The sequence below is a fragment of the Cryphonectria parasitica genome (genome assembly GCF_011745365.1).
Source record: "Cryphonectria parasitica EP155 unplaced genomic scaffold M406scaffold_2, whole genome shotgun sequence".
Lineage (NCBI taxonomy): Eukaryota > Fungi > Ascomycota > Sordariomycetes > Diaporthales > Cryphonectriaceae > Cryphonectria > Cryphonectria parasitica.
The window spans coordinates 3684360-3697814 of record NW_024468910.1 but is presented as its reverse complement, the minus strand read 5'-3'; the positions used below and the strand labels follow the sequence as shown (position 1 = coordinate 3697814).

General features: G+C 53.8%; 5 protein-coding genes across 5 annotated transcripts; 3 read left to right on the top strand and 2 right to left on the bottom strand.

Moving 5' to 3' along the window:
• Window positions 1-377: 377 nt before the first annotated feature.
• M406DRAFT_251390 (uncharacterized protein) lies at window positions 378-1016 on the bottom strand (the record flags this gene model as incomplete). The annotated part of the gene is made up of 3 exons (XM_040916764.1): window positions 378-413; window positions 470-530; window positions 613-1016. 3 exons carry the CDS (start codon window positions 1014-1016, stop codon window positions 378-380), a joined length of 501 nt encoding a protein of 166 aa, XP_040779903.1.
• Window positions 1017-1480: 464 nt separating this feature from the next.
• On the top strand, window positions 1481-3665 carry M406DRAFT_98819 (uncharacterized protein; the record flags this gene model as incomplete). The annotated part of the gene is made up of 3 exons (XM_040926426.1): window positions 1481-1766; window positions 1801-1814; window positions 1889-3665. The coding sequence occupies 3 exons, from the start codon at window positions 1481-1483 to the stop codon at window positions 3596-3598; spliced, it is 2010 nt and encodes a 669-aa protein (XP_040779902.1). The 3' UTR covers window positions 3599-3665.
• Window positions 3666-4698: 1033 nt separating this feature from the next.
• Window positions 4699-6551, top strand: M406DRAFT_273474 (uncharacterized protein). The gene is made up of 2 exons (XM_040918187.1): window positions 4699-4818; window positions 4886-6551. The coding sequence occupies exons 1-2, from the start codon at window positions 4786-4788 to the stop codon at window positions 5780-5782; spliced, it is 930 nt and encodes a 309-aa protein (XP_040779901.1). The 5' UTR covers window positions 4699-4785; the 3' UTR covers window positions 5783-6551.
• Window positions 6552-8146: 1595 nt separating this feature from the next.
• On the top strand, window positions 8147-11340 carry M406DRAFT_107638 (uncharacterized protein; the record flags this gene model as incomplete). The annotated part of the gene is made up of 3 exons (XM_040915258.1): window positions 8147-8258; window positions 8418-10447; window positions 10510-11340. The coding sequence occupies 3 exons, from the start codon at window positions 8147-8149 to the stop codon at window positions 11062-11064; spliced, it is 2697 nt and encodes an 898-aa protein (XP_040779900.1). The 3' UTR covers window positions 11065-11340.
• A 160-nt stretch (window positions 11341-11500) lies between these two features.
• M406DRAFT_349961 (T-complex protein 1) lies at window positions 11501-13342 on the bottom strand (the record flags this gene model as incomplete). Its single annotated transcript, XM_040922516.1, has 3 exons — window positions 11501-13115; window positions 13182-13233; window positions 13289-13342. 3 exons carry the CDS (start codon window positions 13340-13342, stop codon window positions 11617-11619), a joined length of 1605 nt encoding a protein of 534 aa, XP_040779899.1. The 3' UTR covers window positions 11501-11616.
• Between the last annotated feature and the right edge of the window lie 113 nt (window positions 13343-13455).

Sequence of the window (13455 nt, the reverse complement as noted above, 5' to 3'; positions counted from 1 at the left end):
GTCTGGTCTTTGTGAGAGAGGACCATCGAGTACATACAAACCGTTCTAATCAGATAGCCTCCATGTTGAAAGAGATGATCTGAGCAAAGGTGCGGGACGAGGTGGTGGCTGTTGAGTAAGACACGCTTTATGGGTGGTGGACGCATAACACTGCGGTACATAAGATGGCCCTGATGGCTCCGGTAGCTAACGCGCAGTACCTACGAGCTTCCATACTCGCCTTGGCAAGCTTCCGGACGGCTATGTCTCCTAGAATTCGGGTTTGATACCCATTGTAAAGGGACTTCATAACGACATATAGTTGTTAATGTATTGATTTCGATTTTTGTATACAGATTTGTACAGATAGAAGTAGCCCATCGTGATGGTGTAGCGGCTTATTTGGGCCACCTGGTCCAGTTCTTCCGACCAACCTGTAAAGGTGATTAGCACAGCGCACAACCGCACAGAATGATACACTTGGACTTACCGCTTTCCATTCTCTGATGAGCGCTGGCATCTTGAGCATAGCCTCTCTCCTCTTGTCCATCCTGTACAATCACACACGGTCAGCACAAGCCCGGCACGTAACCCTCTCTCCCACAAGCAACAATCTCAAAGAAAGCAACATACTTGGCAGCCAACTGTCTCTCGTGGATATGTCCCTTGACCTTCTGTCCCACACCCGTTCCCTTGCCCCTCCAGCCGTACTCGACCCTCTTGGCCAGCCTAGCCTCGGTCATCTTGCTCGTCTGCGGCAGAAGCTCCTCGACACCGTGCTCGCGTGCCATCTTGACCAGGTTCGCCTGCCGTCGCAGCGAGTACACAGGGTTGTGGAGGAGTCCTGTCGCCGGATGCCTCTGTGACTGGAACGGATTCGCCGTGTCGAGCTGATAACCCGTCTGCGGCCGGCCCCTCTGGCGAGGATGCAGCATGGCATCCGACGGGTAGCGGGCCAGGAAACGCTGGAGCGGAGCCGGGAGCGTCTTGGCCAGGGAAATGTACTTCTCCCTTAAAGGATTCGCTAGGGAGGCCATCTTGAAGGTGAGTGTGCCGGCCTCCTACCTCTTTGGCAATTGTCTGGCAAGGTCGTGGGGGAGGGTGGAAGAGGCGGGGGCTTTTTTGGACCGAGATGGGTCGTGATTACTGTGATGGCGGCTCTCAAAATTCGAAGGGCAAGAATAGCAATTGGCGGCAGGCAACGATAGGCGCACGGACCAAAAGCCGATAAGAAACCTGGCGACTGCGTGCATGTACTCTGCCTGGGATTACTATGGTACATAGATACTTACTTCATAGTCGCTTCGAGTCGATAAAGTACTTCCATCACCATCCTCAGATTTCCAGCTCCGCTTGTTCTCCAACAACACTTTCCACAACCAAATACCGCCTGATCATCTTTACCTTCAAGGAGTCTCCTTCAGACGCATTTCGCTTGCCGGAAGATCAAAAGGCCCCCTCTCCCCTCAAAACGAGTCCTTCCCACCTACGAACACTCGCCATGAATGGTACCACCAAAAAGAGACCTCTGGATCTAGAGGAACTGATCCGGAAGAAGAAGGAGGCTGATGCGGCGGCGGCAAAACCCAAGTTTTTAACCAAAGCGATGAGGGAGAAGCTGGCGGCACAGAAAGCAGCAGAAGACAAGGCCAAAGATGAAGAGCAGGAGCGCAAGAGACGACAAGATCTGGAGAGAGCCAACAGAGACTTCACTTCTCGACTATATCAAAGAGATGCCCCGTCCAGGTCCAGCATACCGACAGGCCCGAAGGCTATGCGCCAAAACGGTGCACCGAACGGTGCCCAGGTGAACGGAGACAGGGGCGGCAGGGAAGGTGGCTCGAAGAAGAGCGTCAACGGCAACGGGAAGAGAAACTTGGAGGATGACGAGGCCGAGCTCCTCAAGCAGCGGTACCTGGGACCAGAAGTCAACAAGAGCACATTCTCGGCGCAGAAGAAGAGGCGGCGGACGACAGAGAAGAAGTTCAACTTCGACTGGGATGCGTCTGAAGACACAAGCAAAGATTACGACCCTATATATGCCCAGCAGGCATCTGCAATCATCGGTGCAGGCCGGCTGGCTGGCTTCGGCGAGGAGGCGGAAGAGGAGGCAGCTAAGCGGTATGCTCGTGGTATGGAGGTGCGGGACCCGGTCAACGGGAGGCAGCGGGCCAGGGAGTACCTGGAGCAATTCTATCGTGGGCAAGAAGCACGAGCCAAGAGGAATACTCTTGGGAAGCACTGGTCCGACAAGAGCCTCGAGGAGATGCGTGAAAGGGACTGGCGAATCTTCAAAGAGGACTTTGGAATTGCGACAAAGGGTGGCTTGATACCGAATCCCATGCGGAACTGGGATGAGTCCAACCTTCCCGCGCGATTGATGGACGTGGTACATTCAGTGGGCTACAATGAGCCGACACCGATTCAGAGAGCCGCCATCCCCATTGCCCTGCAAGCGCGTGACCTGATCGGTGTGGCCGTCACAGGTTCCGGAAAGACAGCGGCATTCCTCCTGCCGCTATTGGTGTACATCTCTGGCCTACCAATGTTGGATGAGTACAACAAGGCAGATGGTCCGTACGCTCTGATCCTGGCGCCAACACGTGAACTGGCCCAGCAGATTGAGAGCGAGGCGAAGAAGTTTGCGACACCACTGGGCTTTACTTGCGTTAGTATCGTCGGTGGTCATTCTCTTGAAGAGCAAGCTTTCAACCTCAGAAACGGTGCCGAAATCATCGTGGCGACTCCAGGACGTCTCGTTGACTGTATCGAGCGGCGTCTCTTGGTCCTGCAGCAGTGCTGCTATATCATTATGGATGAAGCAGATCGGATGATCGACCTCGGTTTCGAGGATTCCCTGAACAAAATTCTCGAAGCTCTTCCCGTTTCAAACGAGAAGCCGGACACGGAGGAAGCAGAGAATGCTCAGCTTATGAGCAAATATCTGGGCAGCAAAGACCGGTACAGACAGACAATGATGTACACGGCCACGATGCCGCCTCTGGTCGAGAAGATCGCCAAGAAATATTTACGGCGACCGGCTATTGTGACGATTGGAAACGCAGGCGAGGCCGTCGACACGGTTGAGCAGCGAGTCGAGCTCATCAACGGGGAGGACAAGCGCAAGAAGCGGTTGGCGGAAATTCTCCAGTCGAACCAGTACGCGCCGCCCATCATCGTTTTTGTCAATATCAAGCGGAACTGCGACACTGTGGCGCGCGACATCAAGCGGCTCGGGTTCAGCGTCGTCACGCTTCATGGCAGCAAAGACCAGAAGCAGAGAGAGGCCGCACTCGCATCCCTGCGCAGCGGCGAGACAGATATTTTGGTGGCTACAGATCTTGCCGGTCGTGGTATCGATGTCCCCGACGTGTCGCTTGTCATCAACTTCAACATGGCGCACAGCATCGAGTCGTATACCCACCGTGTCGGTCGTACGGGTCGTGCCGGCAAGAGCGGTGTGGCTATTACTTTCTTGGGCAGCGAGGACGCGGATGTCATGTATGACCTGAAGCAGATGATTGCCAAGTCGAGCATCTCGAAGGTGCCGGAGGAACTTAGAAGGCATGAAGCGGCGCAGTCCAAGCCTGTCAAGGGGAGGAAGACGATAACGAATTAGGAGTCGCTTGGCTCACATTCACCAGATTGTCCCACAGCAGGAAGCATAGCGAATAATAAGAATAAAATTCAGAAATTGCTCACAAAGTTAAGCGGAGAACGATGCGGGATCGAATAGAACCCCGTAGGATCGATGAAATAGCAGCACTTCATTTGCTCATATCCAGTGAGAAACAACATGGTATCTAGGGATATTCCTTTACCCTCGTATTGTCCTTTCCTTTTACTCTCTTTCCTTTTCTTCCTTCCCTCCTGCACCAAAGATAAATCATCACCACCGCCACTCTATTTCTTCAAGAGACGTAGAGGCATTGGCCTGTGCTCAAAGGGCTCATCGTATGCTATCTACATAATTAGCTGCCCTGCAATAAGAGACTGGACTCTCTTGCGACCATGTCAGACCCCGCAGGCTTCGGATCTGATAACTTTAAAGATTTTGCTTTATCAGATCCGAAATTTTTCCTGCACTAGCGAGAGGGGCCCCCCTTCAAATCCACATAGCTCCGACCCCCAAGCATCATGATCAAGCTGTTGACAGGCGGCTTGGCCCTTCTTTTCTCGGATTTATGTGTCGTAACAACCTGTGCCCCGCCTGGTTCTCGGTTGTAATCTCGAGCGGCATTCATTAGCGACGGCCGGTGACCCGCGCCAAGCACTCTGGACCTTGTCAACTGGCGCGGCCTGTGATCAGAACTACCCCTCCTAACCTGTCTTTCATTACAACTCCCCAAAACGCCTCGGTCGCCCACAATTCTTACACCGTCTCGATTCCTCTTTTTTGACTTTATTTCGCACCCTCATATAAGCCTTCTCCCTGATCTAAAGCGCATGCGGCAAGCAGGGCTGGGTGCTATCACCCAGCTCCTAAAAGCTCTGCCTCCCTTGGTCATAAACGGCCTTTGAGTTTCTTCCCTGCGGCCTCCAGGTGCGCATCCGCGCAACCACTTTACCGGACCTGTAATTTGACTCAGCGTCCACTGGAAAAGCTATTGCTACTGTCCCCTCGTCCAGCAGACTGTGCCCTCTCTTATCTTGCCTGTTGGCTTAGAGCCATCACATTGCCAGTCTTGCGACAGGCTTGCGACGTCACTTTTCACAATGGCCTCATTGTCTTCAGACATAGCCATTAGCACATCCCACCCAACGTCTCTGGAGGGGTCTCTGGATGTGAGACGGCGAACTGCAGTCATGGAGTCCCTCGAGGACATTCTCTACGGTTCCGTGCGTCGCTGCCCAACCCCCACCCTCTCCCAATTTGGACAGCTCCGCTAACCACTCCAGCGCGCAGATCGCCGGCATCGTCGGCAAGTACATCGAGTACCCCTTCGACACAGTCAAGGTCCGGCTCCAGTCACAACCTGACCATCTTCCCTTGCAATACAAAGGACCACTGGACTGCTTCCGCCAGTCCATACGAGCCGACGGCTTCCTGGGCCTATACCGCGGCATCAGCGCACCCCTCGTGGGCGCCGCCCTGGAGAACAGCAGTCTGTTCTTCTTTGAGCGCATAGGCAGGGAGACACTCTTCAAGTTCCGGTTCTGCGCCCGCGACCAGCCGATGCCCCTGCCTGCACTGTGGTTCACGGGCGCCTTCTCGGGCTTGTTCACGTCGTTTGTGCTCACGCCCGTCGAACTCGTCAAGTGCAAGATTCAGGTGCCCGAGGAGGTGGCTGTTGGTGCTGCCAGGAAGGCACCGCTCAAGCCGTTGGCAGTGATCAAGGACATCTTCCGGCACGATGGCCTCAGGGGTTTCTGGCACGGGCAGATGGGCACGCTGATCAGAGAGGCTGGCGGATGCGCGGCGTGGTTCGGGTCCAAGGAGACGACGTCCAAGTTCTTCATGCAGCGCAATCTGAACAAGGCAAAGTCACAGGCCGAGAGAGATGTGATCTCGGCAAGCCCTCTGCCGTTGTGGCAGCAGGCCGTGGCGGGCGCGTCCGCGGGCGTGTCATACAATTTCTTGTTCTTCCCTGCAGACACAATCAAGTCACGGATGCAGACGAGCCCGCTTGGAGGAGCGTTGGCGAAGAAGACGTTTGTCGGGGAGGCGGTGGCGCTGTGGAGACAGGCCGGCCTCAAGGGGTTCTACAGAGGTTGCGGCATCACCTGCCTGCGGTCCGCGCCCAGCTCGGCTTTCATTTTTATGGTTTATGATGGGCTTAAGAAGTATGTGCCGCTTTCATAACTGGGATACCCTGATACATTATCGTCATCATTACGGATTTAGATCTAGACAGCTCGGAAGGCAGAGAGAGGGAAAGAAGGTGACTGGAATAGGCATGAGACATGATCTGATTTGGACGAGAGGAATACGAATGCACATATATGGGACGGGGTTATAGAAGGAAGGACGCATAGAGGAATGAATTACTGCCGATCGATACAAGTGGACTTAGACAAAAAGATATACTGGCATGTCATCGGCACTCGGTTCTGGATTATTTAGAGAGAAAAAGGTGTACTCTCACTATCTAGGCTAGATTGTGAATGGGGAACTGCTCGTCATTCTTGTACAAGCTTTGTAAGTTCTGCATAAACCAATAACCCTATGAATCCATTATCGTCCGAAATCATCATCCTCAAAACCCTATGAAGATAGTGAGTGTCCTGCATTCAGAGTACCACATTTGAACCACTCCTGCTGTCGATCAATCACCAGCAAAAACAAGAAAGCAAAGCCAGAGGTACGCAACTTGACATCGTATTGAAACTCACACGCGGAAGACACTGATCGATACAATCTGGTGATGATGTTCAGCTCCATCAGGCTAACTGGAGAATCACTCAGCCTTGCTCCTCAGGTCCTTGCCCTTGAAATCCCACTCATTCAAGTATCCCGCGCCGACACAGAGATACGTCGCGAAGCTCAACCACCCAAGATATGGCAGCATCAGATACGAGGCCGTCCTGTCGATGCCCCACCACAACTTGGTGAGATAGACGTTCACACCCAGCAGAGTGACGATGTCGGCGGTGGCCGCAACGGGCCGCTTGAGGCCAAAGAATAGCGGCATCCAGGCCATGTTCAGGCCTAGCTGGATGGTGTATAGAGTCGCCGAGTGCTTGGTGGTGCGGATCAGCTCAGGAGTGGATGTGACGGCGTTCAGACCGGCGGTGATGGCGCGGTGCGAGGCGTAGCCCATGAGGCCGTACAGGACCGTCCATGCCGGCCCAAAGACCCAGGGCGGAGGATGCAGAGGTGGCTGTTTGATAGAGGTCGGCTCATTGGTCGCTCCCTTCTTGGCTATGAGTTGGTCAGTACATCGTAATTATTTTTCTTGGGAAGACCAAAAAAAAATTTTTATACTAAGATTACAAAGAACTTACGTCTGGTACTATAGCCTATGGCCGCTCCGAGACCGACGGGAAGCAGGATAGACGCTGCCGAATTGGCAAAGACGCCGTACGGGATTGTGAGCGCAGGTAGGAAGGTCGTCATCTCGATGCGCTCAGTGATTCCTTGCAAAATAATCTCAAAGTTTGTTTCTTTCTTCTTTTTTCTACGATGTAGAAGCTTTCAGGCTGCTCAAGGTTGGTGCTGTGGATGAGGAGAGGAGAAGTCAGGCAATTTTATATGACGACACGCTTGATACAAAACACATGTGATGCCAGAGGCCTCTACTGGCGTGATTGTAGCTGCCGAAAGTCTCGTGTTTTTTCAGACGGCAATCAACGTGCTCTGCACGTCATCAGCTCCGAAGATCTGATACATGGATTATGCGGAACCATGCTTATTATTCTTTCCCGATTTGAATTATTGGTTTCGTTCACCAAGAACAGTAAAGAGCCAACACAGAAACGGTTCTTTGTTGCGACCCCTGTCAGTTCATTGCTTACGTAAGTAGATCTCAAAGCGCCAGCCGTGCGTTCCCCACCAGATTTCGATACCTTCTTCCCCTGTGCCGCGGCGCGCAGTCCACCTCTTTGCATTCCAACCACCTCTCCTCATCCTCAAACCAGCTCCGCCTGAGTGGGATACCGCCAGTCTGGCGACCACATCATCACATCAACTTGCACATTCGATGGAGCAGTTGTGTCTTCTCTAATTGTTCGTTCTACCTTTCCCGTTGAGTTTTGTAATCGTCTCGGACGTCCTTTCTCCTCTCGCTTTCCCCCCTTCTCTCTCTCAAAACCGTCGACCAGACGTCTCTACCGACACCCATTGTCGCGTTATCATTTGTTCCTGTGTCATCGCCTCCCTCCTCAGCCTCACGAGCACCTTTTTCCGTTCTCTTATCACCTTCATCGTTTGCTATAGACGGAATCTGTGTTGCTACTCTCAATTGCTACGCCCTCCTCCTGCCACCTCAGACCGCTCTCATCCTTCTTTTTTCTTTCTTTTTTCTTTCCAAATTGCTCAGCTCAGAATGTTTTCTCTAACGGCAATCATGTCGCCAAACATTAGGCTCTTATTCTTTCAGTATCCGTGCCCACAAGCGCATGATATAACCTGAGCAGAAACTACCTGCGACACTGCCAGTCGTACCTGTCCTTGCCCCAGTTCTTCCTCTCAACCAACGTTCAAGCCGAAACAGATCGAACAGTCGTCATGGACTACTACAGGGACACAGCACGCTCGCCTGTTGAAAGGGGTTGGGGTCGTGAGGAACCCAGAGGCAAGATGGAGAGAGATGATCCTTTCTACAGAGGCAGGTCTCCCGGTGCGTTCTTATTACTCAGTTGCCCTCTGGCCTTGACTCCTTGACCACAGTGTTCGGCTCGGAGTTTTCCGAGACATCCTTCCCGAAGCTTGATACAGCTTCTTCTCAATCGTCGTGTGCAGTTGCCTGTATTTACTTATACTTACAATGATTCTATAGGGCATGAACGACGACGCAACCGCTCTCGATCGCCCATACAAGTCGATCGCTACGAGCCTAGGCGTGCTAGAGATGACTACGCCCCTCGGGAGAGAGGCGATCGTGGAGACAGGGACGACAGGCGTGGCCGCATCCCCTCGCCTCCGGCTAATATTGATCGATATGTCCCCGGACAGCAGGATGCTGCTCCACCGCCGCAGCCTCTGACGAACCCCATCCCTCACCCAATGACGCTCAACTATCAGGTTGGGTTCTCTTATTTCGGCGAATGGTGGAGAGCCAACGAGAGGATTAAGGAAGAGAAGGAACGCCAGCGCACTGGTCGTCGACGGGAGCCTGAGCGCCCCCGTGCTCCTCGTGAGGTGCAGGAGGAGCGAGAAAAGGAGAAGGTCAAGATCCAGGCCTCGTACGACTCATACAAGGAGGAGCTGCAGGCCAAGATGGCCAAGACATTTGTCTCCCAGCATAAAGAGGAACAGTGGTTCCGCGAGCGCTATGTTCCAGACGTTCGAGATCCAATCCGCGCGCAGCTTAATGAGTTTCGCCGTGGCCAGTACACCCAGTGGGAGGAAGACCTTGAGTCCGGTACCTTTGACGACTTTACCTTGGAAGGCATCCCCAAAAGCGAGTCCAACGGCGCGGGTGGTGTCATCGAGAAGGAGGAGGGCGAGGCAACCGCCGCCAACGAAGTGCTTGGGGTGGGAGACTTGGTACCGGCCTCCAACTCCGACATCCGGGATGAGAATCTCTTCCAGCCGACCCTTCTCATTAAGACGATTGCTCCTAGTGTGAGCCGTCAGAATCTGGAGGCGTTTTGCAAAGAACATCTCGGAGAGGAGGAGGGAGGCTTCAAGTGGCTTTCGCTCAGCGACCCAAATCCGTCCAAACGGTACCACCGAATCGGTTGGATCATGCTCCACCCGGGTGCTGATACTGGGGCGATCACTGACCGTGGCGATGCCAAGGACGAGGATGATGATGGGGATATCAAAGTCAAGAGTCCCGGTGCTGTCGCTCCCTCGACTGCAGAGAAGGCTCTTGAGGCCATCAACAGCAAGACTGTCAAAGATGAGGTTCGCGGCGATTTCGTATGCCACGTCGGTGTGCATAACCCACCAAGCAATCCCAGGAAGAAGGCACTGTGGGATCTGTTCTCAGCACCAGAGCGGATTGATAAAGACCTTACTCTTGTCAACCAGCTCGTCAACAAATTTGAAAGCGATTTCGGCTCGGACTTCAATGCTGTTCTAAAGGTCGAGGAGAAGGTAGACGAGCTCAGAAACTCTGGACTTCTACAGCCCGCAGTCACTTCTCCGACAGTTAAGAAGGAGAAAGTCAAGAAACAGCGAGCCATCAACCTGGACGAGGCTATGGACGAAGGCGAGGAGCCGGAGATGGAAGATGACGATGATGACGAAGATGAGGGAGCCATCGATGACGATGAAGTTGACGATGAAGACATCTTAGTCAAGAAGAAGCAGCTCGATCTTCTCATCGAGTACCTCCGACGCGTCTTCAACTTCTGTTTCTTCTGCGTCTTCGAGAGCGACTCGGTGCATGAGTTGACTCGTAAATGCCCAGGAGGTCACCTTCGCCGCCCCAGAAGCACGCTCTCGTCTTCAGCCAAGGCTGTCGCCCGGGCAAGTGCTCTGGGTGAGCCATTCCCGCACAAGAAGCGGGCTGACACTGCAGAACTGGAGGAGGGCGAGACTACCGAGCCTGATCGCAAGTTCCGCAACCCGTTATCGAAGACTGAACAGCAACTTCAGCGCGCCTACAACTGGGTCAGGACATTTGAAGACAAGATCAAGCAGATTTTGGAACCTGAAGCGGTTGACATTCGTAAGCTAGGCGGTAAGCCTATCGATGATGCTACGAACGAGGAATTAGCCAAGTTTGTCAAACAGGAGGATGAACACAAGTATCGATGCAAGGTCCCTGACTGCGCCAAGCTGTTCAAAGAGGATCACTTCTGGCGCAAGCATGTGGAGAAGCGTCACCCCGAGTGGCTTGAGGAGCTGAAGAAGGAGGTATGACTCACTCGTTACCATCTCTGTCCTATTCACAGAAAGTTGGCACTGACACTCCGCAGTTCGAGCTTATCAACGCATACGTTATAGACCCCGCTCACATCGCCCCTTCGCGAACGGATGCCAATAGCAATGGTCATTTCCCTCCAGCTACTGGTCAGGCGCCGAGCGGCACGCCTCGTGGCTTCAACCTGCAACAATTTGCCATGAACAGCATGATCCCAATGGGCTTCCCTAACATGGCGAACTTCTCGCAGATGTTCGCAGCGGGAGCCATGCCAAACAGTGGGAGCTGGAATGCGACTCCTGGTGGAGACGAACGTGCCGGCGGCGCTGGTCCTATCCGGCGTGGGGGAGGTTTCGGCAATGCTGGTGGACGGGGTTACAACAACCGCTCCGGTCCCTATGATCGTCCTCGCAACCCCCGTTGGACCCAGGACAACGGCATGGGCGGTAACACGATGGGTGGGGGACGTCAGCGTGGTGGTCGCTGGGGAGACGGTGCTGGCGGCGGCGCGGCTGTGGGCCCTCGTGAGGCTATCCAGGGACGCACAATCAAGAGCTACGAGGACCTGGATCAGGTCAGCGGCAGCGGTGGCGGCGAGCTAAACTACTAAGTCGACTCTTCCTGGGCAGTGCGTAGAAAGCCTCATCGATAGGCTAGCAAGTCTGTCTTCTTCACGATGCAATTCCAGACGACTAGAACGCAACATGGAGAAGGAGACTGGGCGCACATTGAGTATCTGTTCATTGGAGGCCGGCGCGAAAGAGGTCGTATCCATGCGTGCTGTACAATAGAGAACGACTATGATAGTTTTTTTTTCTGGGCAAGGAATGTGGTTTTCTAGTTTTTGACAGGACTTTAGCTGAGGAAAATGATGCATTCTTTTAAGAAAATCTTTTTGGACCATGTCTTGTGAACGTGAGGCCTCAAATTCATGACCCAGTCTGCCACAGCACAATCACAATCACTGATGATGTCTCCCTTGCTGTATCTCTTCTCTCACGGGAGTCGAGTCTCATCATCTTAGTCAAATAGAAGGCTACCTTGTTGGTCAGATGATTGTCAATGTCTATTATGTGTACAATCCATGGAGGGTTTTTTTGTTGTTCTCATAAAGCCTGTATCTAACCATTTCCGCCACACTGGCCCCTTGCTGCGTCACTGTCTACCTGCTCAGCGCAATATCATCTATCCTCAGGATCATCTTGACAGTTTCAGCCGCCAGTTCGATGGCGCTCGTGCTCACCAGCAGCGGTTGCAGTACGTTCTCCTTGGCGATGTTGGAGTTGACGCCACCGCTCTTGATACTCACGCCTGCGTTTCTCTCGCCCAGCTCGTGCCGATGCCGCAGGTCCGTCACCACCCGGATCGGGTTCAGCCCTGCGTTCTCGGCCAGAGTCGTCGGGATCACCTCCATAGCATCCGCGAACGCCTTCCAGCAGATTGCTTCAGTGCCAGTCAGCTGGCGTGCCTGCTTGGAGAGCTGGGCGGCGATCTCAATCTCGGGGGCGCCGCCACCTGCGATCAAGGCCTTCTTCTTGACCAGGCATCGCACCACGCATAACGCGTCATGCAGGGAGCGCTCGGCCTCGTCCAGGATTAGGGAGTTGGCGCCGCGGACGACGACGGAAATGGTCTTGCCTGCGGATCTTGTGCCGAGCACCTTCACCATACGAGAGCCAGATGACGAAACCTCCTCGACGATGTCTGCGCTGCCCAGCTTGGCTTCATCAAAGGAGTCGATGTCTGCAATGGGCTTGCATCCGGTGCTCTTGCAGATGAACTCGACCTCGTCACGCTCGATGTCCTTGACAACCAGGATGTTGAGCTTGGCGAGGAAGTGCAGGGACAGATCGTTGACGGCGTCGCGGAGGATAGACTTCTGGATGAGGAGGACATTGCACTTGGCCTTCTTGATCTTTTTGGCCATGTTCAGCAGGTACATGCGCTCCTCCTTGACGATTTTGTCCATTTGTCGGTAGTCATTAACGGAGATGGTGTTCTCCATATCCGGCTTGGGTGGTGACAGCTGGAATTGAATCAGACCGATCTTGGCCTTCTCCATCCGTACTGGGCCGCCGGCATTCTTGATCACGGGCTGGGTGAGCACGAGACCCTCGACGAGCTCGCTGTCCTCAATTGTACCGCCGACCTTCTTGACTGTCCGGATGTTCTTCAGATCCACGTTGTCCGCCGTCTTGATGTCTATCGTCTTGGTAACACTGTTGACTGCCATGGGGCCCAGCAGGTTTGCATACTGTGACACGATTTTGGAGGACAGCGAGGTGTTGGCCGCCTGCAGCAGCGCTGAGGTGTCTGAAAGCGAGATCGGTTGTGACATGTCGTGGAGGACCGCAACTGCGGCGGCGGCGGCTCGTTGGAACGACTCGGATATGACAGATGGGTGGATGCCTTTCGACAGCAGGCGGTCCGCGGCACCCAGAAGCGCACCGCAGATGACAACCACGGAGGTGGTGCCGTCACCGGCTTCGACGTCTTGTGCATTGGACAAGTTGACCAACATCTTGGCTGTGGGATGAAGCACGGACATACTCTGCAGCATGGTGCTGCCATCGTTGGTGATTATGGTCTCGCCCTTCCCGCTCCTGATCATCTTGTCCATGCCTCGAGGGCCCAAGGAGGTTCTGATCGCGTCGGCAACGGCTGTTCCATATGGTTAGAGGTTCAGTTCGCATATTCGAGAGGGTTATACAACGAAAGTACGCGTACCTCTTGCTGCAACAATGTTGGACGACCTGACAGCCATGGGCTTCTCCTTATTCTGTAACCAATATCAGATGCCAGCTCACCAAGCTTCGCGCAGCTCTGCAGCTTACCTTGAAGGCACCTCCTCCATTTCCACTGCTTGTGAAAGCCTCGGCTGTTGCCATCTTGACTGTGTGGCTGTCTGGATATCTCGCGTGGTCGGAAGAGGGGGTGGAGTGAAAGCCTAAGGAAGGACGTGGATGTTCAGGCTCTTGTGGTTTATAATTTGGTAAAGCTT

Bases quoted from the DNA above. Each gene is read 5' to 3' on its own strand.
- M406DRAFT_273474 (XM_040918187.1), top strand. From the start codon at position 4,786: ATGGAGTCCCTCGAGGACATTCTCTACGGTTCC. The intron at 4,819-4,885 runs GTGCGTCGCTGC...TCCAGCGCGCAG, and splicing joins AGGACATTCTCTACGGTTCC to ATCGCCGGCATCGTCGGCAA.